A 26,247-nucleotide genomic window follows, 5' to 3' on the forward strand; every position below is an offset into this window, starting at 1 on the left:
TCACTGTTCATGGAGCAGGTGGGGGTCAGAACCTGACCGAGGAGCAGCCCAGCAGGGCTCTGTTTGGACAGACAATGCTCTCCAGATCCTTTGCTCTCTGAAACCATGTCCTGATTCCCCCACCTAACTGCTGAGCTGCAGGAGAGGCTCAGAACTCCCTCTTCAAAGGGTGCTGTGCTGATTTTTTCTTTTGTATGGTGGGAATTGAGCAGCAACTACCATTTCATCTGAAGTAAATGAAGCCAAATGGCCAAATGGCTACATCAAGAATAACAGAATTTATTGAAGCAATGCCTCCTTCCTATTTATAAATTGGGCAGTAGGTAGTGATATGAGCCATAATAAAACACCTGTGGCTGACACACAGAGGGACTAAGTGAGTTGCCCCAGGAGAAGTCTGTGGAACACCATGGACCTGAAGCCAGTTCTTCTGAGTCCCAGGCCAGCACTGTAACCCCTGAACCATCTTTTCTTTCTGGGGTGACTGGCTGGGGAGGAGGCAATTGGCAGCTCGGCATGCTGCGATTACCAGAAACTCAGGGAATTAAACTCCTGTGAAATCACTAAACAGGAGCCCAAGAGCAATTCCTTTTCCAGATGATAACGCTAAGTCATGCTTTCTCCTGCATCTATTGAGGGGAAAATCCATCGGCCAGGGCCCAGAGCAGGGTCATAGTGGACAAGCAACTCCACATGAGCTCCCAGTGTGATGCAAAATGAGCTAATGTGACCCAAAGGGACATAGGCCTGGAAGAGACCTCCTGGATCAGTGAGTCCAGTCCTCTGCTATGACAGGTGTCCCCATCATATCACCCAGTGCATAAACCTGTATAAATAGGGTCTAAATGAGTTTTCTCCTCACAGCTATCTGGGAGGGGGAGATACTTCAGGAGCAAACTGTATTTACACAAACACACCTATTCTGCCTAGGTATCCAGCAGATAGAGTGGTGTTGGTCAAAGTGATCAACTTTGGCTGGTGTTGGGTTACTAATCACTATAGTACTGAATTCAGGGTAGTGAAATGCTGTTATCAGTGTTGCTGTCTTTACTGTATGAATAAAGGGGAGCAAAACTGTGCTTAACCTGTCCCAAATGATGGGGTCACCCTCAGCTGAAAGGACCTGATTAAGCCAGGGGCTCAAATGCCAGAGCTCTGTGAAAGTAGGTGGGCTGGGGACAGGTATCCCAGAAAGAAGGTGTGGACTCTCCTTAAGGGTGCCAAGTCTACTTCAATTTCTTCCTCCCCACTCTTCAAAGGTAGAGCAAAATAGGGTCCATTAGGAGCCTTTGTTATTTTAAGTGCTCAAATGAGAGCTGAAATCAGTTGTGGTGGGACAGCATTTCTGCCCAGCCTGCTACAAGCTGAAAATATCTAAGAGCCAACCATCACTAAGGGCTTGTCTACACTGGCAAGTTACTGTGCTAAAATTTTCTCACTCAGGAGCGTGAAAAATCATCCCCATGAGAGCAGCAAGTTTCAGTGCAACGACTTGCCAGTGAAGACAGGCTCCTGGCACTGGGAAGTATGCCCGCTGTCGAGGTACAAACAGAGGTGCCGAGGAGAGATCCATGGCCTCAGTCTATTACCAGGACTCCTGTGTGTCAGACCATTACTCACACATGCAGTTCTGCACTGCCACAGTGGGGAGTGGGCTGAGCGCGGGTGCTGTGTATAGAGCCATCAACAGTAGGGGTCAGGTGCCTGGATGGATACTCCTTGGGATTCTGCATTAATTATATCTCTGACATGACTCAGTCACAAGCACCTGGCTGAGGGCATAGGGGAAGAGTGGGGGTCCATGCCTCTTCAATAGCCCCTGTCAAAAGTTGGTGCAGCCCCCATGGATCACGGAGCACCCAGAGCACTCAGGAAAAGCAAGGACTGTGACATTTTCATGGCCCTTGAATGTTTAACCAGAGATGGGACAGTGACAGGTCAGGTGTAATGGGAAACAACATCTACATCCCTTCTATTTATTGTCTGTATCAACAGGAATTCTGAGGTGAAGCAGCCAACAATATGGCTCTTTATGTGCCCACATCCCACTGGCCCCTGGCTTTCCATTAACACAATCACTTTGTAAATGTTACTGTCTGCCTTTGTCTCCTTCCCCCAGTGCCCTGTCCTTCCTCACCAGCCCCTCTCCAATTCTTCCAGGCATTATACCCCACCTGAACCTCTCTCTACAGAGTGGAGAACAGTAGTTTGTGTCATCTTGGATATACAGATCCAGGATATAATATGTGGCTGTGACATGAGTTTTTCATTTCCCATGTCACCAGCTCTGAAGCCAGGTAATGAACTGAACCTTCACTTGATGAACACCCTGATTATCCTTGCATGAAGGTGTTTGCTTTTCAAGCTGTACACAACTGGGTTAATCAGGGAAGGGACCAGCAGAAAGATGTAGCCCAGGAGAATCTGAAGTAAGGGAGAAGATCTCTTCCCAAATCTGTGTATCACAGGCAGGCCGATCTCTGGTGAGTAGAAGAGCAGGACAGCGCAGAGGTGCGAAATGCAGGTGTTCAGGGCCGTGAGGCACTCTGCATGGGACACGATGCTAAGCACTGTTTTGAGGATCATCATGTAAGAGAGGAAGATGAACAGTGAGTCCAACCCCATCGTTCAGAGTTTAGCAAACAATCCATAGATGCTGTTGCCAAGGTTCCTTCCCCACTCTGAACTCTACGGTACCGATGTGGGGACCTGCATGAAAACCTCCTAAGCTTACTTTTACTATCTTAGGTTAGCTTGTCTCCTCACTGGTCATTTTGGTCAGGTGCCAGCGAGGTTACCTTTAGCTTCTTAACCCTTTACAGGTGAAAGGATTTTTCCTCTGGCCAGGAGGGATTTTAAAGGGGTTTACCCTTCCCTTTATATTTATGACACGCCCTGCAAATCTCAGCTAGGGTGAAACGCTGGCTGGGATGTCTTCCTGGAGCGCTTGGAAAAAACAGAGTTAATAAGACACATGCACCTCTAAATATACTACCAAGTACATAAAGATTAACAATATTTTCCACATCTCAAGGACGATTTTAACCAGTTGATTCTGGGAAACTTTCACAGGAGAGTACATCAGCCACTTTGTTAGAATTTCCTGAGATGTGTTGGATGTCGAAATCAATCTTGGAGAGCTAAACTCCACCAAAGACGTTTTTTTGTGATTTCTCTTGGTGGTATGCCACCATAGCACAGCATGGTCGGTTTACACGTGGAAACGCCATCCCCAAACATATGGGCATAGCTTTTCCAGAGCGTGGACAATGGCATAACATTCTTTTTCCCTGACTGACCAGTTGCTTTCCCTCTCAGACAGTTTTTTGCTGAGAAACACTACAGGGTGGAATTCTTGATCAGGTCCTTCCTGCATTAAAACTGCTCCCACACCACGCTCGGACGCATCTGTGGTTACTAGGAACGGTTTGTCAAAGTCTGGGGCCCTTAGTACAGGGTCAGAGATGAGTGTTGCTTTAAGCTGGTTAAAGGCCTTCTGACACTTTTCGGTCCACTGAACGGCACTTGGCTGTTTCTTTTTGGTTAGGTCTGTCAGTGGGGTGGCAATTTGGCTGTATTGCGGTACAAATCACCTGTAATAACCGGCCAAGCCTAAGAAGGATTGAACCTGTTTCTTTGACCTTGGGACAGGCCACTTTTGGATAGCATCCACTTTGGCCTGTAGGGGGTTGATAGTTCCTTGACCCACCTGGTGTCCAAGGTAAGTCACTCTGTTTAGGCCTATTTGACACTTCTTAGCCTTAAGAGTTAGTCCTGCCTCCCTTATGTGCTCAACGATTTTTTGTAGATGTCCAAGGTGTTCTGCCCAGGAATCCGAAAGTATGGCCTCATCGTCAAGGTAGGTGACTGCATATTCTCCTAATCCCGCTAAGGGATCATCTACAAGTCTTTCGAAGGTGGCGGGTGCATTCCACAGCCCGAAAGGGAGTACATTAAATTCATACAGCCCGAGATGTGTGGTGAAGACTGACCTTTCCTTGGCGGATTCATCTAGCAGTACCTGCCAGTACCCGTTGGTTAAATCCAAGGTAGAGATGAACTGGGCCCGTCCCAGTTTCTCTAATAGTTCATCTGTGCGTGGCATTGGATAGTTGTCTGGGCGAGTTACAGCATTTAGCTTACGGTAGTCCACGCAAAAATGTATCTCCCCATCTGGTTTGGGAACTAGAACCACTGGAGATGCCCATGCACTTCCAGAGGGGCGGATTACACTCATCTGTAATATATCCTGGAACTCCCATTCTACAGCAGTTTTAGCTTGAGGAGACACCCGGTAAGGTTGGCCTTTAATTGGGCGAGCATTACCTGTGTCAATGGAGTGGTATGCCTGTTCAGTCAGTCCTGGGGTGGCTGAGAACATCGGCACATAGCTAGTGCACAGCTCCTTGATCTGCTGTCATTGGATATGCACAAGGGTCATGGAGAGGTTCCCCTCTTCTACACCACCAGCACTTTTCCATTTGTAGTAGACACCTTCAGGCCACTCAGCGTTGTCTCCTCCCTGGGTTGTAAACTGACAAACCTTTAACTCTCTGGAATAAAAGGGCTTGAAAGGATTAACATGGTACACTTTAGGCTTTCGGTTGGAGGTGGGGAATGCTATGAGATAATTAACAGCTCCCAGGGGCTCCTGGACCATGAATGGCCCTTCCCACGATTCTTCCATTTTATGGACCTGGAGCGCCTTTAAGACCATGACTTGGTCCCCTACTTTGAAGGAACGCTCTCTGGCATGTTTATCATACCAGGCTTTTTGCTCTTTTTTAGGATCCTGCAATTTTTCTTTAGCTAGGGCTAAAGAGGTTCAGAGGGTATTTTTTAGGTTGGTTACAAAGTCCAGAATGTTCATTCCTGCAGAGGGTGTAAACCCCTCCCATTGCTGCTTCACCAACTGTAATGGCCCCTTAACCTCGTGGCCATATACAAGTTCAAAGGGTCAAAACCCTACACTGGGATGTGGTTCAGCTCTGTAGGCAAAGAGCAACTGCTGCAACACTAGGTCCCAATCATTGGAGTGCTCATTTATGAATTTATGTACCATGGCCCCCAAAGTTCCATTAAACTTCTCCACCAGGCCATTTGTTTGATGGTGGTAAGGAGTGGCAACCAAGTGATTCACCCCATGAGCTTCCCAAAGGTTTTCCATGGTTCCTGCCAGGAAATTAGTCCCTGCATCTGTGAGCATGTCGGAGGGCCAACCTACCCTGGCGAAAAGGTCTGCTAGTGCCTGGCACACACTTTTATCCCTGGGGTTTCTTAGAGCTACTGCTTCCGGCCATCGGGTGGCAAAATCCATGAAAGTCAGTACGGACTGCTTTTCTCTGGGTGTCTTTTTTGGAAAACGACCCAGAATATCCACAGCTACTCGCTGAAATGGAACTTCGATGATGGGGAGTGGCTGGAGAGGGGCTTTGACCTGGTCTTGGGGTTTTCCCACTCTTTGGCATACTTCACAAGACCAGATGTAGGTAGAAACATCCTTTCCCATTCCCTCCCAGCTTAGGTTAAAACTTCCCCAAGGTACAAACTATTTTACCCTTTGCCCTTGGACTTCCACTACCACCACCAAACGTTTATCTGGCTTAATTTTTATTAGGAAAGTGTTGTTTCCAAATGTCTTTCCCCAAAAAATCCTCCCAACCCTTGCACCCCGCTTCCTGGGGAAGGTTTGGTAAAAACCCTCACCAATTTGCATAGGTGACCACAGACCCAAACCCTTGGATCTTAAGAACAATGAAAAAGCATTCAGTTTCTGAAACGAAGGATTTTAATAGAAGTAAAAAGTAAAAAAGAATCACCTCTGTAAAATCAGGATGGTAAATACCTTACAGGGTAATTAGATTCAAAATATAGAGAGTCCCTCTAGGCAAAACCTTAAGTTACAAAAAGACACACAGACAGGAATAGTCATTCTATTCAGCACAGTTCTTTTCTCAGCCATTTAAAGAAACCATAATCTAACACATACCTAGCTAGATTACTTACTAAAAGTTCTAAGACTCCATTCCTGTTCTGTCCCTGACAAAAGCATCACACAGATAGACACAGACCCTTTGTTTTTCTCCGTCCTCCCAGCTTTTGAAAGTATCTTGTCTCCTCATTGGTCATTTTGGTCAGGTGACAGCGAGGTTATCCTAGCCTCTTAATCCATTACAGGTGAAAGGATTTTTCCTCTGGCCAGGAGGGATTTTAAAGGTGTTTACCCTTCCCTTTATATTTATGACAGCTGTTGACACTGATATCCGAACAAGTCCTCTTCATGACCTCCTGGTGCAGGCAGTAGGAATGGGAGAGGACATTGGCATGACAGTATTGGAAATGATCCAGGAACAAGGGCAGTGGGAGTACTATAGCCACACCTCTTAGCACACACACCAGTCCCATCTTGGGTATTCTCGGCAGGGTTACGATGGAAGCATATCTCAGTGGGTTACATATAGCGATGAAGTGATCAAAGGCCATCAACAAGAGCACAGAGGATTCATTGCATTGAAGTGAGTGGATGAAGAAGAGCTGGGCAAAACTAGCATCAAGGCCGATCTCCCTAGAATTAAACAAGAATATCCCCAGCGTTGTTGGCATGGTGGCTATCGATAAGCCAAGCTCTGTTATGGCCAACATGGAAAAGAAAATGTACATGGCCTCATGGAGGCTTGGATCTGTTTTTTATAATGAACCGAATGATTGAAGCACTTAGAGGAGAGGAAAGTGATCAGGAACAGTCAGAATGGATTCACCAAGGGCAAGTCATGCCTAACTAATCTAATGGCCTTCTATGATGAGATAACTGGCTCTGTGGATAAGGGGAAAGCAGTGGATGTGTTGTTCCTTGACTTTAGCAAAGCTTTTGTTCAGTGAACAGTTGGATGATACTCTCTCCTGGTAACTGATCAGAAGCTGTTTCTAACATTTACATTCAAGATTGTGCGCACAATAACTCTGCAAAACCTGTACAACACTTCTGAAAAAGCCATGAGAGAGCAGAACCACTGGTCAGTATTCCAACAAAGAGTAGACCTGAGGTGCAGGAAAGTGGAGTGTAATGGTGGTTGTAAGTAATTCACACTCATCACCTGTTTCAGGAGCATGGCTGAAGTAACTTGTACACTCAACTGCACATTAGTGCAACACCAGTATTTGCATTATTCACCCATTTATGGTGCCAGTCCCTCCCTCACCCAGCTGAAGTCACTGTCTGTGTTAGCTTGTAACATGCCAAATACCCTTGCATGGAAAGAGGATGCAGGTCTTGTGAGGGTGAAGAGAAGCTTCTTTTAGAGGAATTCTTGGGGGTCAGAGTATATCACCAGTAGGATTTTGTTAGGGAAAGTTATTACAGGCTGGTTCTCATTGAATTTACACATGTAAATCTGGAGTGATGCCGTTGAAGTCAATGTTATTGAATTAAACACTTGCCGCTAAGAATTTATCCTATGTGCTGGAAAGAGGTAGTGGCATAATTTGGACCCTCAGGACAGGGGAAAATAAATAGGATAGTTAATGGGGCAATGAAACACTTTTAGAAATAGCTTCAATGCTGGACAGATAAATACAATGACCTTTTTCAGCATGCATTAGCCATGTGTTTACCACATGTCAATACACAATGGACCACACTCGGAAGTGGAGGGACAGAAAGAGTGTCTCTGTGAAGGTCACAATTTTAAAACTACACACTTCTCAAACAGGCTGCAGAATTCACAGGTACAAGATACTGATGGGGCCAAGAGCTTAGCAGGATTCAAAGAGGGACTGGATGTGTCTATGGGTAACCAGAAAATTCAATTACAGTAGTAGAGATTTTTTTTTAAAAAAAGATCTTGTTATGGGCTATATACTTTCCTGATTTACACCACAAAATATGTCTAACTAGTGGGTGTCAGGGGGAAACTTTCCCTAGGAGCAGGTTATCTCATAGTTTCCCATTGCAGAGGTTCTTCCACCTTCCCCTGAAGCACCTGGAATTGGCCACCGGACACTGGACTAAATGAACTACTGTTCTGATCCATTCTGGGAGTGTCTTTCTTTCTATCAGTGGTGTAAATCCAAGAGTATGTTTTTGCTGATCTACCTTGAACTCCTGGGCATCTCTTGACTTGCATTGAGAACAGAAAGATGTTTCTTTAAATATCATCTAATCTCCTTTTCTTTTTCTTTTTAGGACGAAAAGTGGAAAACTCCTAAGGCCTGTCCAGTACATTATGTCATCTGTCAATGACACCAAGTTCCTATTTTCAGTGTTCCTTCTGACTGGGCTACCTGGGCAGGAAGATTTCCATCACTGGATCTCTATCTCCTTCTGCTTCAGGCATGTTATTTCAATAGTAGGAAATTCAGTCACAGAATCATAGAGTATCAGGGTTGGAAGGGACCTCAGGAGGTCATCTAGTCCAACCCCCTGCTCAAAGCAGGACCAATCCCCAACTAAATCATACCAGCCAGGGCTTTGTCAAGCCAGACCTTAAAAACTTTTAAGGAAGGAGATTCTACCACCTCCCTAGGTAACACATTCCAGTGTTTCACCACCCTCCTAGTGAAAAAGTTTTTCCTAATATCCAACCTAAACCTCCCCCACTGCAACTTGAGACCATTACTCCTTGTTCTGTCATCTGCTACCACTGGGAACAGTCTAGATACATCCTCTTTGGAACCCCCTTTCAGGTAGCTGAAAGCAGCTATCAAATCCCCCCTCATTCTTGTCTTCCGCAGACTAAACAATCCCAGTTCCCTCAGCCTCTCCTCAGAAGTCATGTGTTCCAGTCCCCTAATCATTTTTGTTGCCCTCCGCTGGACATTTTCCAATTTTTCCAAATCCTTTTTGCAGTGTAGTGCCCAAAACTGGACACACTACTCCAGATGAGGCTTCACCAAGGTTGAATAGAGGGGAATGATCACGTCCCTCGATCTGCTGGCAATGACCCTACTTATACATCCCAAAATGCCATTGGCCTTCTTGGCAACAAGGGCACATTGTTGATTCATATCCAGCTTCTCGTCCACTGTAACCCCTAGGTCCTTTTCTGCAGAACTGCTGCCGAGCCATTCGGTCCCTAGTCTCTAGCGGTGCATGGGATTCTTGCATCCTAAGTGCAGGACTCTGCACTTGTCCTTGTTGAACCTCATCAGATTTCTTTTGGCCCAAGATTCTAATTTGTCTAGGTCCCTCTGTGTCCTATCCCTACTCTCCAGTGTATCTACCTCTCCTCCCAGTTTAGTGTCATCTACAAACTTGCTGACGGTGCAATCCACACCATCCTCCAGATCATTTATGAAGATATTGAACAAAACCAGCCTGAGGACAGACCCTTGGGGCACTCCACTTGATACCGGCTGCCAACTAGACATGGAGCCATTGATCACTACCTATTGAGCCCGACAATCTAGCCAACTTTCTATCCACCTTATAGTCCATTCATCCAGCCAATAATTCTTTATCTTGCTGGCAAGAATTCTGTGGGAGACCGTGTCAAAATAGCACAAACCCATTGCAAACACAATAGCACAAACCCATTGCAAACAGTATGTGGAGTATTTCCGAAACACTTTCTAAAGCCAAAGCCATTAAGCAGTAAAGTTACCACTGCTCCTTTCTGCAGAGATTCCAGCAACTCTACTGCTGGCTTTCGATATACAGGCATGTCATGAAAGTTTTGTTTGTAATATTGTCTTACAATGAAAAGTTTTGGTATAATATTTCCACATCTGTACTTTAGTACTCACATGACAACCACAGTTGCTGAACCCACTCAGACCTGCTCGGCAGCACAGTTGACCTGCATTTGTAACCCAGGGCCCTGTGAGAGGGAAGGCTATAAGGCCTGACATCTGGCATTCACAGACCAGAGAGGGGGCAGAGATGCAGGTAGCCCTGTAACTCTTAGAGGTCTCTACAGAGCAGAAATGCTGGAGCCCTCAGCCAGTGAGGAAATAGAAATATGCCCTAGCAGACCAGTTACCACAAAGCAACGCAGCTCTGAATTGCTGTGTACACAATCAAGCCAGAGTGTAAACCCTCTGAAAATGCATTTGCTAATTAAATGTTCAGGAGCAAATAAACCTGAGGCAATTTGGGAAATAGTCACTGAAATTCCGTGGGGCTTCTTCTCACTCAGACCCTGGCAGTATCGGGCCCAGAACACATAGCACCTCTAGAAATGGCACCCCCTCTCACTGAGTCTCCCTGACAGCACAGTTGAGTCCTCTGCCTTTGCACAGAACATCTGCAAATGGAAACAGCTTCCAGCCTTTCCCCTCCACTTCACATTTTAAAGATAGTGAAACCTGCCAACGTACGCAATTCCTGCTAGAAGGGGAGCCACTGACATCAGAGGTCTTCAGCCTGAGAGCAAGTTGTCATCAGAGAGGATTCACAGGCATCAGCTAGTATCTGTTCAGATAGGGTGGCAAGTGTTTTTATGAAGCATGCCTGCACATTCCCTTGGGGTCCACTTGGCCATCAGGGAATCTCAGCTTCTCGGCTTCATGTGCACCAGCTTTAACCCCGTCACAGCCAATGGTAAACTCCAGGAGGCCAAATCACAAGGGATTCATGCTGATCCTGCCCAACCTGACTTAAGTGCCAGCCCAGCTGCAGGCTCTATTCCTGGAATCCAGGCTTGTCATCACTGTTCATATGGTGCCGATTAGTCACATGGCTTCCTAGGGGGCAGCCGAATGATTCCAATGAGGCTGTCAGAGCTGCGATCATGCTGAAATAAAATAAAATAATAATAATATAATATAGGACCAGATTTCTCCCCGTCAGCCTCCTTTTCTGCATTACAAACCCAGGGTGCAGGCCAGAGAAATGAAGGGAGATTCCACAAGGGTCCCCACATAAAAATTTCCCTCAGTTCTTTCAGTAGGGGAGGACCCTTCCCTTCTCCGTGAGGAACAAGGAATAAGAATGAGGATTTTGGAGGGGCGTGTGGGAGTGTCACGGGGATGCCGGGAGTTTCTGCACAGTCACTAGACCTGTGTTTCCAAGTCATTGCAAAGAATGGACTAACAGACACAGGAGCCTCATCTTAGATGGTCTGGCTAGCAGAAAGCAGTCTGAGGGCAAAGGTTAGCTTCACACCTTGACCCTGTGACACACTGAGCACAGAGCACTGTGGTGACAGGGCCCAGGCTCACATGGGTTTCAGCAAGAGCTGCTTCCACAAGAAAGGGGCAAACAGATGGAAAGATGCTCTGAGAGACACAGGGAAACAAGGCTGTGTCGAAGCAGGAGTGTAGCCATGGGTGGGCCTTGCGGGGCCAGGACCCATCTATTTATCATCCAAGCCCAATCCACCAGCTGGGACTCCCGATTCCAGCTTGGTGCCCAGTTGTATCCCTGTCCAGCTGGTGCGGAGTGCTGATTCCCTGGTCTCTTGCCCCAGATGGGGGTGTGCCTTGTGAGGGTGGGTTTGGGTGAGTAGTAGATCAGCCACTTGTCCTGGGCCAATGGTGTCACCCTGCTCCGTTCCACCCACCTGCCTCTCCTGTGGTGAAGTGAGGTCTGGATGCAGGGGATTGCCCCTCTCCCCACACCCGACTGCCGGAGAGCGGCTCAGGGCACTGGAATAGCACTGAGCTTAGGAATGGGGCAATCTCAGAATCACTGGGTGGGGAAGCAGAATAAGCCCCCACTGCCTGACCGCATTCCTGGACCCCACTCCCCTAAGATGAGTGCTGGGTGGAAACCCCTTCACCCTTAACCCCGCTTCCCCAGCAGGAGGAGGGCTGCAGAAGGGAAGGAGAGGAAGCCTCAGTTTTCCTGGCTCAGCCAAGGCCACACAAACCCCTAATCTGCCTCAGGAGATGTGGCTCCTGAAAGCTGTTTCTCTAGCTTCAGAGCAAAGCCTGCCTAATTTAGCTATGTGATCAGGGCCGGATTAACTCTTCTGGGGGCCCAGGGCTATTAGAGTTTGTGGGGCCCCCTTGGCTCCGGTGGACAAAGATGAGGGGTTCAGGGTGTGGGAGGGGGCTACGGGTTGAGGCTGGAGGTGGGTGCAGGAGAGGGTGAGGGCTCCAGTTGTGGGTGTGGGCTCTGGGGTGGGTGTGAGGATGAGGTGTTTGGAGTGCAGGAGGGGGCTCAGGGCTGGTGGTTGGTGTGGGGGTCTGGGAGGGAGTTAGGGTTCAGGAGCAGACCGGGGATTGGGGTGCAGGACCTGGGCAGGAGTAAGAGTGCGCAAGGGGGCTTAGGGCTGGGGTGCTCGGTACTGACCTGGGGTAGGTCCCATTTGGTGGGGGGTGCAGGTGGGTCCACACGGCCCTGCGCTTGCCTGCAGGCACCAACCCCTGCAGCTTTGGAAGTAGCTTCTTGACGCTTGCAGTGACACGGCTGTAGTCAGGAGGCGGGGGACGGCAGCTCCCTGTTGTTCTTTCCCATCTTCTGGGAAACAGAGGCTAAGGACTCCACACCTTCCCATCATGGCTAGTAGCCATGGATGGACGCCTCCCCCATGAATGTATGCAGTTCTTTTTTTAACCTTGTTATAGTCTTGGCCTTCACAACATCCTCTGGCAAGGAGTTCCACAGATTCAATGTGCGTTGTGTGAAGAAATACTTCTTTTATTTGTTTTAAACCTACTGCCTCTTATTTTCATTTGGTGGCCCCTAGTTCTTGTGTTATGAGACATAGTAAACAACACTTCCTTCTTTACTTTCTACACACCAGTCATGACTTTACATACCTCAATCATATTTCCCCTTAGTTGTCTCTTCTCCAAGATAGAAATATACGTTTCCAAGTTACATCCTTCTGGGAAGCCAAGGAGGACTTGGGATCCATTTTAGTTCCCCCATGTCTCTGAGAGCATCTTCCAATCTGTTTACCTCTTTCTTGTGGAAGGAGCATTTGCTGAAACCTGTGTGAGCCTTGTACCCAACCATTGTTCCTCTCTGGGGCTGAGTCATGTTTTCTCCTGACTCTACTGAAGGACAAATCCACTGGCCAGGCCACAGAGCAGGGTCATATTGGACAAGCAACTCCACATGAGCTCCCAGTGTGACTCAAAATGGGCTAATGTGACCAATATGGACATAGGCCTGGAAAGACATCCTGGGTCAGTGTGCCTGGTCCTCTCTTATGGCAGGTGACCCAGGCATATCATCCTGTGAATAAGCCTGTGTACGCAGGGTCTGAGTGAGTTCTCCCCTGACAGCTATCCAGGAGGGGAGAGACTTCAGGAGCAACCTTTATTTTCATAAACACACTTATTCTGCCTAGGTAGGTATAGAGTGGAGATCAGTAACTCACGTCATCTCAGATGTAAGGGTCCAGAATGGAACAGGTGGCTCATGGTTTTCTTCTCCCATGCCACTGGAGCCAGGTGGTGAACTGACCCTTCACTTGATGAACAGCTTGATTATCCTCGCACGAAGGTGTTTGCATCTCACGCTGTACACTATTGGGTTCATCAGCGGTGGGAGAAGCAGGGACATGTAGCCCAGGAGAATCTGAAGCAAGGGAGAAGAGCCCTTCCCAAATCTGTGTATCACAGACAAGCTGATCTCTGGTGTGTAGAAGAGCAGGAGGGCGCAGAGATGGGAGACGCAGGTGTTCAGGGCCCTCAGGCACTCCTCGTGGGACGCGATGTTCAGCACTGTTTTGAGGATCATCACATAAGAGAGGAAAATAAGCAGTGAGTCCAACCCCATCTGGAAGAGTTTAGTAAACAATCCATAGATGCTGTGGACTGTGATATCCGAACAAGCCATCTTCATGACCTCCTGGTACAGGCAGTAGGAATGGGAGAGAACATTGGCATGACAGTATCGGAACCATTTTAGGAGAAAGGGAAGTGGAAGTATTAGGACCATCGCTCTTAGCACAGACACCAGTCCCATCTTGCCTATTCTCGGCAGGGTTAAGATGGAGGTATATCTCAGAGGGCTATGGATCGCAATGAAGCGGTCAAAGGCCATCAACAACAGTATAGAGGATTCAATGTATTGAAGCAAATGGATGAAGAAGAGTTGGGCTAAACAGGCATCGAGGCTAATCTCCCTTGAGTTAAACAAATATATGCCCAGTATCGTCGGTATGGTGGTTATCGAAATGCCAAGGTCTGTGATGGCCAACATGGAAAGGAAAATGTACATGGGCTCATGGAGGGCTGGATCTGTTTTTATAATGAACAGAATGACTGAATTTCCTACTGTGGAAATAACATACATGAAGCAGAAGGGGATAGAGATCCAGAGATGTGTATCTTCATGAACCGGTAGCCCAGTGAGAAGGAATATTACAGATTTTATTTCGGTGTCATTGACAGCTGACATAATGTACTGCGCAACTCCGAGGAATTCTGAAATGTCCTTCCTAAAAGAAAAGTAAGAGGAGTTTAGATGATATTAGCAAGAAATCATTCTGCCTTCAATGCATGTCTATGGACTCAGAGAACTCAAGGTAGATAAGCAAAAACATACTGTTGGATTTACATGGTTCTGATTAGTCAGACTGGATCAGACTTGTAGTCCACATCCCCCAGTAGCCAGTTGCCATGTCCAGATGCTTCAGAGGAGGTGGAAGAAGCCCTGAAATAGGCAGTGATGAGATAACCTGCTCCCAGGGAGTTTCCCCCTGACACCCACAAGTTAGACATGTTTTGTAGTGTAAATCAGGAAGGTTTAGAGCCTCCTCAAAACCTTTTTAAAACAATCCTGTCTACTGTAATTGGATTTTCTGGTTACTCAGTCCCTCTTTGAATCCTGCTAAGCTCTTGGCCCCATTGATATCTTGTGGCTGTGAATTCCACAGCCTACTTGCACACTGTATTATTTAACCATTGTGACCTTAGAATATACAAACATAAGAACGGCCATATTGAGTAAGAGAAAAGGTCCATCTAGCCCAGGATCCTGTCTTCTACAGTAGCTTATGCCTGATGCCCCAGAGGGAATGAACAGAACAGATCATCATCGAGTGATCCATTGTCCATGAATTTATGTAGTTCTCTTTTGAACCCTGTTACACCCTTCACACAGACACCCTTTCTCACCCTGCACTTCTGAGTGTGGCCCCTTGTATCATGGCATCTGTGTAAATACATGGTAAGTGCATGGTGAAAACGGTCATTGGATTTATCTATCCTGCACTGAAGCTATTTTTAAATGTGTTTTATAGCTTCATTATGTGAATTCTTTTCTTCTGTGCTCCTGACAGTCTAGGTTATGCAACTGCCTCTTTCCAGGATATGGGATAAATTTTTAGGGTCAGGTCCTTAAGTCAATAACAGTGATATCAACAGCTCATGCCACACTTTCATGTGTAAATTTAATCAGAACTGGGCTTTCAACTCACCCTTACCAAAAGCTTCCAGTGATACACTCTAACCCCCAAGAATCCCTCCAAGAGAAGCTGAAGGGCATTGCCTGGCCAATGTTGATGGAATCCAGAGACTTCGATCATCCTACAGGCTTCTCTTTATCCCCCCGGGACCTGCATCCTCTCCCCATGCAACGGTCTGTAGATATTTGGAAAATTACAACCTGACACTGACAGTTATTTCAGCTGGGCAGCAGAGGAGTTGGCATCACAAATGGGTCAATCCTGCAAACCCTGGTATTGCACTTATATCCACTTGTGTGTACAAGTTACTTCAGTCATGCTCATGTAATTGGTGACTGGGGTCAATTACATACAACTACTATACCACTCCCCTTCCCTGCACCTCAGCTAAACTCTTTGTTGAAACACAGACCAGCGGTTCTGGTATCTCATGACTTTCTAGAAAGTCTTGCACAAGCCTTGGAGAGGTATTGAGTGCATGACTCTGAATGTAAGCGTTAGAAACAGCTTCTAGTCAATTAGTTACCAGGAGATAGTATCATACAACTGTTCACTGAACAAACAGGTAATAGCACAAACCCATTGCAAACTGGAGAAGTGAGGTTTTTACCCACGAAAGCTTATGCTCAAATAAATCTGTTAGTCTTTAAGGTGCCACCGGACTCCTTGTTGTTTCTGTGGATACAGACTAAGACGACTACCCTCTGACACTTGACACCATGCAAGGCACTAAATTAAGCCATATGGAGTGGAAATCCATCAACCTCAACAAAAATCTCACACAGATACAGACAGACATCATCTTTCTCTCCAAGTGCAGATGGATGGACATCATACCAACTGGACTGAAGGTAAAAAATCCATTGCCATCCACATACTCCACTGACTATGGTGAAAGATTGTGCCACACACTCTCAAAGAATCTGAGGAACCACCTGATCAGCATCCTGTGCAGCAGACAGAAGAAGATCAAGAATGAGCCCTCAAAAATGGAGACTCTCATACAAAACCAACCTTCCACACAAACTTCCACGTGGCTGGACTTTACAAAAACGAGACAAGCCATTTACAACACACACTTCACTTCTTTACAGAGGAAAAAGGACAGTAAACTATCTAAACTCCTACATGCCACAGGGGGCTACAACAGTGGTACCCTCAACTCACCTAACAATGTAGTTAATCTATCCAACCGCACACTTAGCCTGGGTGAAGAGTCTGTCCTATCTCGGGGACTCTCTTCCTGCCCCAACACCCCCACAAACATGGTACTGTTCTGAGGTGATCTGGAAGGCTACATTCGTCATCTTTTACTTAAGGAATATTTTCAACACACCAATAAACAGTGCACTGACCCACAGGACCCCCTCTTACTGTTAGGTGAGAATAATTAAACATAAAGCAGTTATGCCAACCGAACCAAAGTCAGGCCAATAAAGGTTGCTGGGAAAGTCCCTGAACAAAATAAGTAGAATGAAAGAATACTTGTTTAAGTTGCAGGAATAAAATAAGGGGAGACCTGCATTCCTGCATTTTTGTACCAGATGTTCTGAAAACGGTTTGTTTAGATAAGGAGACACACTGTCTCCACTCCCTGTTTCTGTTCTATCTCTGTTCTTAACTCCTCATCTCCGGTTTAACAACAATACTAATAAAAAAAGTTTGGTGAGGCATTGCGACTTGCTAAAAGCTATATACAATAGGGGGATAAGTATGCATGCATAATAAAAAAAAAACCTTTTAACTAACGGGGGGGGGTTGCTTAATAAATAATCTGTGATGCGATGGAACTGTCTATAAAAACCTACTAGTTTTACCTAAGAGGCAGCTGGTTCTCCTTGGAGACGGACCGCTCTCTATTGTTGTGTGCACTCCTCAATAAAGACCTTGTGTTTGGACCTTGCTGGGGTTGCCTGTCTCTCTGTGGTCAGACAATGAACCATGCCATCTGGGGTTCAAGTCCTCGACACTACCAACACTACAAGAAGAAGAATTGTGCGTGGACTCCTCCTGACGGTCTAAATGACAGACTGGACTTCTACATAGTGTGCTTCCGCAGACGTGCACAGGCTGAAATTATGAACAAACAGACCCATAACCTCAGCTGTAGAGAACACAACGCCATCCACAGCCTCAGAAACAACTCTGACATTATAATCAAAGGGGCTGACAAAGGAGGTGATGTAATAATAATGAACAGGTCAGATTATGAACAGGAGGCTGACAGGCAACTCTCCAACACCACATTCTACAGGCTACTATCCTCTTACCCCAGTGAGGAGTAGCAAAAGAAAGTACACCACCCTATACCGGAAACCTACTGGCTGCTATACTTACCGACATGCTTCCAGCTTCCATCCAGGACACATCACATGATCCATTGTCTACAGCCAAGCCCTAAGATACAACCAAATTTGTTCCAATCCATCAGACGGAGACAAACACCTACAAGATCTTTATCAAGCATTCTTAAAACTACAATACCCACCTGGGAAGTGAGAAAACAGATTGACAGAGTGAGACGGGTACCCAGAAACCACCTACTACAGGACAGGACCCACAAGGAAAATAACAGAACACCACTGACCATCACGTACAGCCCACAGCTAAAACCTCTCCAGCACATTATCAACGATCTACACCCTATCCTGGAAAACAATCCCTCACTCTCACAGACCTTGGGAGACAGGCCAGTCCTTGCTTACAGACAGCCCCCAAACCTGAAGCAAATACTCACCAGCAACTACACACCACACCACAGACACACTAACCAAGGCACCAATCCCTGTAGCAAACCTCGTTGCCTACTCTGTCCCCATATCTACTCTAGCGACACCATCAGAGGACCCAACCACATCAGCCACACCATCAGAGGCTCTTTCACCTGCAAGTCTACTAATGTGATATATGCCATCATGTGTCAGCAATGCCCCTCTGCCATGTACATTGGCCAAACCGGACAGTCCCTACGTAAAGCAATAAATGGACACAAATCGGACATCAGGAACGGTAACACACAAAAGCCAGTGGGAGAACACTTCAATCTTCCTGGACATTCCTTAACAGATTTGAAAGTAGCTGTGCTTGGACAAAAAAAGTTCAGAAACAAACTTCAAAGAGAAACAGCAGAACTAAAATTAATTTGCAAATTTAACACCATTAATTTGGGCTTGAATAGGGACTGGGAGTGGCTGGCTCATTACAGAAGCAGCTTTGCCTCTCCTGGAATTGACAGCTCCTCATCTATTGTTGGGAGTGGACTACATCCACCCTGACCGAATTGGCCCTGTCAGCACTGGTTCTCCACTTGTGAGGTAACTCTCTTCTCTTCATGTGTCAGTATATTTATGTCTGCATCTGTAACTTTCACTCCAAGCTTCTGAAGAAGTGAAGTTTTACCCACAAAAGCTCATGCTCAAATAAATCTGTTCGTCTTTAAGGTGCCACTGGACTCCTTGTTGTTTTTGTGGATACAGACTAACACGGCTACCCCCTGATACTTGACACCATTGCAAACAGTATGTGGAGCACTTCTGAAACACTTTCTAAAGCCAAAGCCATTAAGCAGTAAAGTTACCCCTGCTCTGTCCTGCAGAGATTCTGACAACTCTGCTGCTGGCTTTCAATATACAGGCATGTGTCAACCACAGGTGCTGAACCCACTCGGACCTGCTCTGCGAGCACAGTTGACCCACACTGAGCTGTAGCCCAGGGTCCAGTCTGAGGGTGGGCGAATGGAGGGATTCCATCCCATGAGCGGGAAGGCTACAAGGCCTGACATTTGGAACTCAGAGACCAGAGACGGGGAAGAGATGCCTGTAGCCCTGTAACTATAGGGCAAGAATATGCCCTCTCGGACCCGTTACCACAAAGCAATGGACCTCCGAATTCCTGAGTTCGCAATCAAGACAGAGAATAAAAGCTTTGCAAACGCATGCGCTGATTACATTCCCAGGAGCAAATAAACCGGAGGCAATTTGGGAACTAGTCGCTGACATTCCTTGGGGTCTCCTGTCACTCAGCCCCTGGCAGGATCGGGCCCAGAGCACACGGTACCTCTAGAAATGGGACCCCTAGTGAAATCCTGACTCGGGGCATCAGGGTTTTAACACTCCAAGCTCTGGTTTCTATGTAACTTGAATAACGCACTGAGCACCGTGGGAACATGCAGGGGAGGGGTGCCCAAGCTACCTAGTGCTGCCTGTCCTCCTTCCCCTGTTACTGAGTGACCCCGACAGCCCAGCAGAGTTCGCTGGGGTGGTACAGAACAGCTTCAAATTTAAACAGCTTCCAGCCTTTCCCCTTCACTTCACATTTTAAAGATAGTGAAACCTGCCAACGTACCCAATTCCTGCTAGAAGGGGAGGTGCTGATACCAGAGGTCTTCACCCTAAAGGACAAGGAGTCATTGGAGATGTTGCACAGGCAGCAGGCCGTATCTGTTCAGACAGGGAGGCAGGTGTCTTTATGAAGCATGCCTGCACGTTCCCCTGGGGACCACTTGGCCAACAGGGAATCTCAGCTGCTTGGCTTCCTGTGCAACAGATTTAACCCCCAATGGCGAAGTGCAGGAAGCCAAATCACAGGGCCAGTGTTGTGATGCTACCTAACTGGACCAAATAATAAGAGAGGGAACTAGATTGCCTCGTATTAAATGAGGGTATTGATATTATAGTCATCACAGAAGCTTTGTGAAATGAGGATAATCAAAGGGTAGAAAATATATCAGATGGACAGAACAGATCGTGCTGCATAGAAGAGTGGCACTGTATGTTATAGAAAGTGTTGAAACAAATGAAGTAAAAATCTTAAATGAACCAAACTCTACCAAAGGATCTCAATGAATAGTAATTCCATTCTCTAATAAGAAAAATATAGCAGTAGGGATATATTTCCAATCAGCAGACCAGGATGTTGATACTGACTGAGTTTTTGCTCTGTGGATCCCTGACACAGAACTGATCTTCTGGTCTCTGAGTATCTGAGCACCTTGAAAAGAAAAGGAGTACTTGTGGCACCTTAGAGACTAACCAATTTATTTGAGCACAAGCTTTCATGAGCTACAGCTCACTTCATCGGATGCATAAAGTGGAAAATAGTGAGGATGTGTTTATACACACAGACCATGAAAAAAAGTGAGGATGTTTTTATACACACAGACCGTGAAAAAATGGGTGTTTAACACTACAAAAGGTTTTCTCTCCCCCCACCCCACCCTCCTGCTGGTACTAGCTTATCTAAAGTGATAACTCTCCTTACAATGTGTATGATAATCAAGGTGGGCCATTTCCAGCACAAATCCAGGGTTTAACAAGAATGTCTGAGGAACAGGGACGAGGGGACCAGGAATACACATTCCCTCCACACAGCAAATTTACAAGCCAAAACAAAGAAAACCTAATGCATTTTCTAGCTAGATTATTTACTAACTTTACAGGAGTTGGAGGGCTTGCATCCTTGAACTGTTCCCGGCAAAGGTATCACACAGACAGACAAAAGCCTTTCCCCCCGCCAGATTTGAAAGAATCTTGTCCCCTCATTGGTCATTTTTGGTCAGGTGCCAGGGAGGTTACCTGAGCTTCTTAACCCTTTACAGGTGAAAGGCTTTTGCCTCTGCCAGGAGGGATTTTATAGCTCTGTATACAGAAAGGTGGTTACCCTTCCCTTTATATTTATGATAGCTTCCTTTGTGGGGTCACATTTTTTCAGTCTTCTCTAAAACACAAGTTCTCCTACCCTCCAGCCTGACCAGTCTGTTTTACTCATGAACACCCTATCATCCTTGTTGGTGGTGTCTGCATTGTTTCAGACTTTCTGCAATGCTTTTTCCCTTGAGTCCCCCACCACCCATCTCTTCCCACTAGGCCCTGCCTCCTGCTGCTCCACTTCCCCTGAGGCTCCGCCTCCTGGCCACACCAGAGCTGGGCAGTTGTAAGAGCTATTGTGGTGTTCTCTGATCAAAATATGACCATATAGATCACTTTTGCAACCACTGTTATATATTTACAACAATCTTGTACAAAATGTGAAATGTAAGAGGTCTATGAAAAGGTTATGATTTGCTGGATATGGTTCTGCTGTCTGTCGGCATGTATCATTTTTGTATTTGAAGGTATGACTACTGGCTCTATACCTGGATTTCAAATGTTTGATCCTAACCACAAAGTGGTTAGACTGAAAATCTAGGAGGGAATATTCAAATTAAGGGCTCATCAAGAAACACTTAACTGAAAATGGACCCTGGGAGATGCCCATCTGCACTGAATGGACTGTCCTGCAAATGTACTGTCCAGGGTATAGGTAATTATTTTCTGCTGTGACTAGGCAAAATTATCATGCCCATGTGACTTGCCCAGGTGACTCCAAACCCCAGCTTGTCACCTGTCATTTTCCACCAGCTGTGCTGAGGGCTTTGTTTGAAACAATGGGTTTCCCTTTGCATGGCAGATGCTATAAATGGCTATAAAAGGAAACACCTCAGTTTTGCTTCTTTCCTGCTCACGTGTCTGGACTGTGGACTTATACTAATGGGAGCGTTCTCTCCGATGGACTGAAGTCTTTCCAATGATTTGGAAGCAACCAGAGACTTATCAAGGCAACAGGTTATTCCAACACTGCTACAAACCTGAAATAAGAACTTCCTATGTAGTGTACGTATTTGACTTCTTTAACAAATTTTAAATCTCACCTTTCTTTCTTTCTGTTTGTAAATAAACCTTTAGACTTTAGATTCCAAAGGATTGGCATCACCATGATTTTTGGGTAAGATCTGAGTTATATATTGACCTGGGTGTGCGGCTCGTCCTTTGGGATCAGAAGCACCTGCAATTACATTAAATTGGTTTAAAAAAACACTCATCTTTAAATCTAGCATTTTTGATGGGGATATAAGGACTGAATTATCTAAGGAAACTGCTTTTATGACTTCTTGTTAGCCATTGTGGTCAAACAGAAGTTTACTTTGTGTTGCTGCTTTGGTATATCTCATGGGAGAATAATCACCAATTTTGGGGTCTGTCTGCCCTATTTCTCAGCAGTTTGTCCTGAATTTGGTATTTGCTGTTGTGATCCACCAAAGCATGGTTACAGCTACCCCGGGAGCGCAGGCTGCTGTGGGGATTCCCAGACTCTCCATCTTCTCTGGGGATTCATCCTGAGGGGCAGAGACATAGGCTAGGGCATTCTTTTGTCCCCCTAGTCCCCTGCAGGGGAGCTGGAGGATCTGGGGCTCCTCAAAGAGGTTCTGGCTCCTTGATCAGCACCTTCCATATCCAGGCTCTGGCTTCTGGCCTGGGCAGGGGGTGGAGCCTTGGTGAAAGAGGAGAAGCAGGGAGTGGGGCCTCCAGGGGGAAGAAGAGGGGCAGGGCGGGGTCACCGAGGAGATGGAGATCCTGGCCTGTGGCCTGCTTTTGCCTTTTGAAAAGGTGGTCACCCTACACTGAATGGGCTGGGCTGGGATAGGAGCTAGCTGGGCCTGAGTTGAGGTGAGTTTCTACAGTCTTGCATCGCTGGGGCAGCACAAATGGAGCGGATGGGGAGGGAACCCAGGCTTGAGTCTCTTACCAGGACTCCTGTGTGTCCGACCACTACTCACACATGCAGTTCTGCCCTGCCTCAGTGGGGAGTGGACTGAGCAGGTGCGCTGTGTGAAAAGCCAATATTGGAGGGGTTGCCTGAATGGCTTCTCCTGGTGCGCCTGCATTAATCATGTCTCTCACCTGCCTGAGTGTGCAAGAGAAGACTGAGTGACTGTGCCCCTTGAATAGCCCCTGTCCACAGCTGGCGCAGCACCCATGGGTCATGCTAACATAAGAACATAAGAAAGGCCATAGTGGGTCAGACCAAAGGTCCATCCAACCCACTATCCTGTCTACTGACAGTGGCCAATGCCAGCTGCCCCATAGGGAGTGAACCTAACAGGTTATGATCAAGTGATCTCTCTCCTGCCATCTGTCACCCCCCTCTGACAAACAGAGGTTAGGGACACCATTTTTTACCCATCCTGGTTAATAGCCATTAGTGGACTTAACCTCCATGAATTTGTCCAGTTCTCTTTTAAACTCTGTTATAGTACTAGTCGTCACAACCTCCTCAGGCAAGGAGTTCCACAGGTTGACTGTGCGCTGTGTGAAGAAGAACTTCCTTTTATTTGTTTTAAACCTGCTACCCATTAATTTCATTTGGTGGCCCCTAGTTCTTATATTATGGGAACAAGTAAATAACCTTTCCTTATTCACTTTCTCCACACCACCCATGATTTTATAGACCTCTATCATATTCCCTCTTAGTCTCCTCTTTTCCAAGATGAAAAGTCCTAGCCTCTTTACTCTCTCCTCATATGGGACCCCTTTCCAAATCACTAATCACTTTAGTTGCCCTTCTCTGAACCTTTTCTAATGCCAGTATATTTTTTGAGATGAGGGGACCACATCTGTATGCAGTATTCAAGATGTGGGTGTACCACAGGTTTATATAAGGGCAATAAGATATTCTCCATCTTATTCTCTATCCCTTTTTTAATGATTCCTAACATTCCCTTTGCTTTTTTGACTGCCGCTGCACACTGCTTGGACGTCTTCAGAGAACTATCCACGATCTTTCTCCTGATTAGTTGTAGCTAAATTAGCCCCCATCATATTGTATTTATAGTTGGGGTTATTTCTTCCAAAGTGCTTTACTTTACATTTATCCACATTAAATTTAATTTGCCATTTTGTTGCCCAATCACTTAGTTCTGTGAGATCTTTCTGAAGTTCCATCCACATCCCTTCTCTTTATTGACTATCGACAGTAATTGCGAGGTCAGAGCAGCCACCAATACGAATCTTTACGGGCAAACATCCCACCAATCCCCTGGCTCTCCACAAAAAGTCACTCTGTAAATGCTGCTGCCTGGCTTGATCTCCCTCCACCAGTGCCCAGTCCTTCCTCACTATCCCTGTCCTCCCTCACCAGCCTTAGAGTATGTCTACACTACGAAATTAGGTCAAATTTATAGAAGTCATTTTTTTTAGAAATCGTTTTATATCGTCGATTGTGTGTGCCCCCACACAAAACGCTCTAAGTGCATTAATTGCATTAACTCGGCGCAGTGCTTCCACAGTACCAAGGCTAGTGTCGACTTCCGGAGCTCTGCACTGTGGGTAGCTATCCCACAGTTCCCACAGTCTCCGCCACCCATTGCAATTCTGGGTTGAGGTCCCAATGCCTGATGGGGCAAAAACATTGTTGCGGGCGGTTCTGGGTACATGTCGTCAGGCCCTCCCTCCCTCCGTGAAAGCAACAGCAGACAATGATTTTGTGCCTTTTTTCCTGAGTTACCTGTGCAGACGCCTAACCACGGCAAGCATGGAGCCCACTCAGCTCACTGTCACCGTATGTCTCCTGGGTGCTGGCAGACGCAGTACTGCATTGCTACACAGCAGCAGTAACCCATTGCCTTGTGGCAGCAGATGGTGCGATAGGCCTGATAACCATCATCATCATGCCTGAGGTACTCCCGGCCACCTCGGTAAGGTCGGTCAGGAGTGCCTGGGCAGACATGGGCGCAGGGACTAAAATAGGAGTGACTCAACCTGGTCATTCTCTTTAGTCCTGCCAGCAGTCCTATTGCACCATCTTCTGCTGAGCAGCCAGGAGATGAGGATGGCTAGCAGTCCTACTACACCATCTGCTGCCAGCCAAAGATGTCAGAGATAGATGGAGTGGATCAAAACAAGAAATAGACCAGAATTGTTTTGTAGTCATTTGCTCCCCCCTCCATCCCTCCCTTTGTGAAAGCAACAGCTGACAATTGTTTTGGTGAGGTCTGTCAAGGGTACCTTGAAAAGTTTAATGGAGATTCAGTCCTCCCTGAAATACTAGGGGGAGGGATAGCTCAGTGGGTTGAGCATTGGCCTGCTAAACCCAGGGTTTTGAGTTCAATCCTTGAGGGGGCCATTCTGTGAAACAGTTGTTTTTGTTTCTCCTTGATGTAAAGCCACCCCCTTTGTGGATTTTAATTCCCTGTAAGCCAACCCTGTAAGCCATGTTGTCAGTCGCCCCCTCCCTCGGTCAGAGCAACGGCACACAATCGTTCCACTCTTTTTTTCTGTGCAGACGCCATACCACAGCAAGCATGGAGCCCGCTCAGATCACTTTGGCAATTAGGAGCACATTATACACCACACGCATTATCCAGCAGTATATGCAGCACCAGATCCTGGCAAAGTGCAACCGGGCGAGTAGGCGACGTCAGCGCGGTGACGGGAGTGATGAGGACATGGACACAGACTTCTCTCAAAGCACGGGCCCTGGCAATGTGGGCATCATGGTGCTAATTGGGCAGGTTCACGTGGTGGAACGCCAATTCTGGTCCCAGGAAACAAGCACAGACTGGTGGGACCGCATAGTGTTGCAGGTCTGTGACGATTCCCAGTAGCTGCGAAACTTTCGCATGCATAAGGGCACTTTCATGGAACTTTGTGACTTGCTTTCCCCTGCCCTGAGGTGCAAGAATAACAAGATGAGAGCAGCCCTCACAGTTGAGAAGCAAGTGGCAATAGCCCTGTGGAAGCTTGCAATGCCAGACAGCTACCAGTCAGTTGGGAATCAATTTGGGAGTGGGAAAATCTACTGTGGGGGCTGCTGTGATGCAAGTAGCCAACGCAATCAACGATCTGCTGATATCAAGGGTAGTGACCCTGGGAAATTATGTGCAGGTCATAGTGGATGGCTTTGCTGCAATGGGATTCTCTAACTGTGGTGGGGCCATAGACGGAACCCATATCCCTATCTTGGCACCGGAGCAGCAAGCCAGCGAGTACATAAACCGCAAGGGGTACTTTTCAATGGTGCTGCAAGCACTGGTGGATCACAAGGGACATTTCAGCAACATCATCGTGGGATGGCTGGGAAAGGTACATGATGCTTGCATCTTCAGGAACTCTGGTCTGTTTCAAAAGCT

At 46.7% G+C, this 26,247-nt stretch overlaps 1 protein-coding gene and 1 pseudogene across 1 annotated transcript; both read right to left on the bottom strand.

Moving 5' to 3' along the window:
• Nucleotides 1-2,313: 2,313 nt before the first annotated feature.
• Nucleotides 2,314-6,660, bottom strand: LOC140905597 (olfactory receptor 51G2-like; annotated as a pseudogene).
• Nucleotides 6,661-13,357: 6,697 nt separating this feature from the next.
• On the bottom strand, nt 13,358-14,293 carry LOC140895508 (olfactory receptor 51G2). Its single transcript, XM_073305396.2, has one exon. It carries the CDS (start codon nt 14,291-14,293, stop codon nt 13,358-13,360), a length of 936 nt encoding a protein of 311 aa, XP_073161497.2.
• Nucleotides 14,294-26,247: the final 11,954 nt, after the last annotated feature.

This window comes from Lepidochelys kempii, chromosome 1 (genome assembly GCF_965140285.1).
Source record: "Lepidochelys kempii isolate rLepKem1 chromosome 1, rLepKem1.hap1, whole genome shotgun sequence".
Lineage (NCBI taxonomy): Eukaryota > Metazoa > Chordata > Testudines > Cheloniidae > Lepidochelys > Lepidochelys kempii.

Coding starts and splice junctions, on each gene's coding strand:
- LOC140895508 (XM_073305396.2), bottom strand. CDS start 14,293: ATGTCAGCTGTCAATGACACCGAAATAAAATCTGTAATATTCCTTCTC.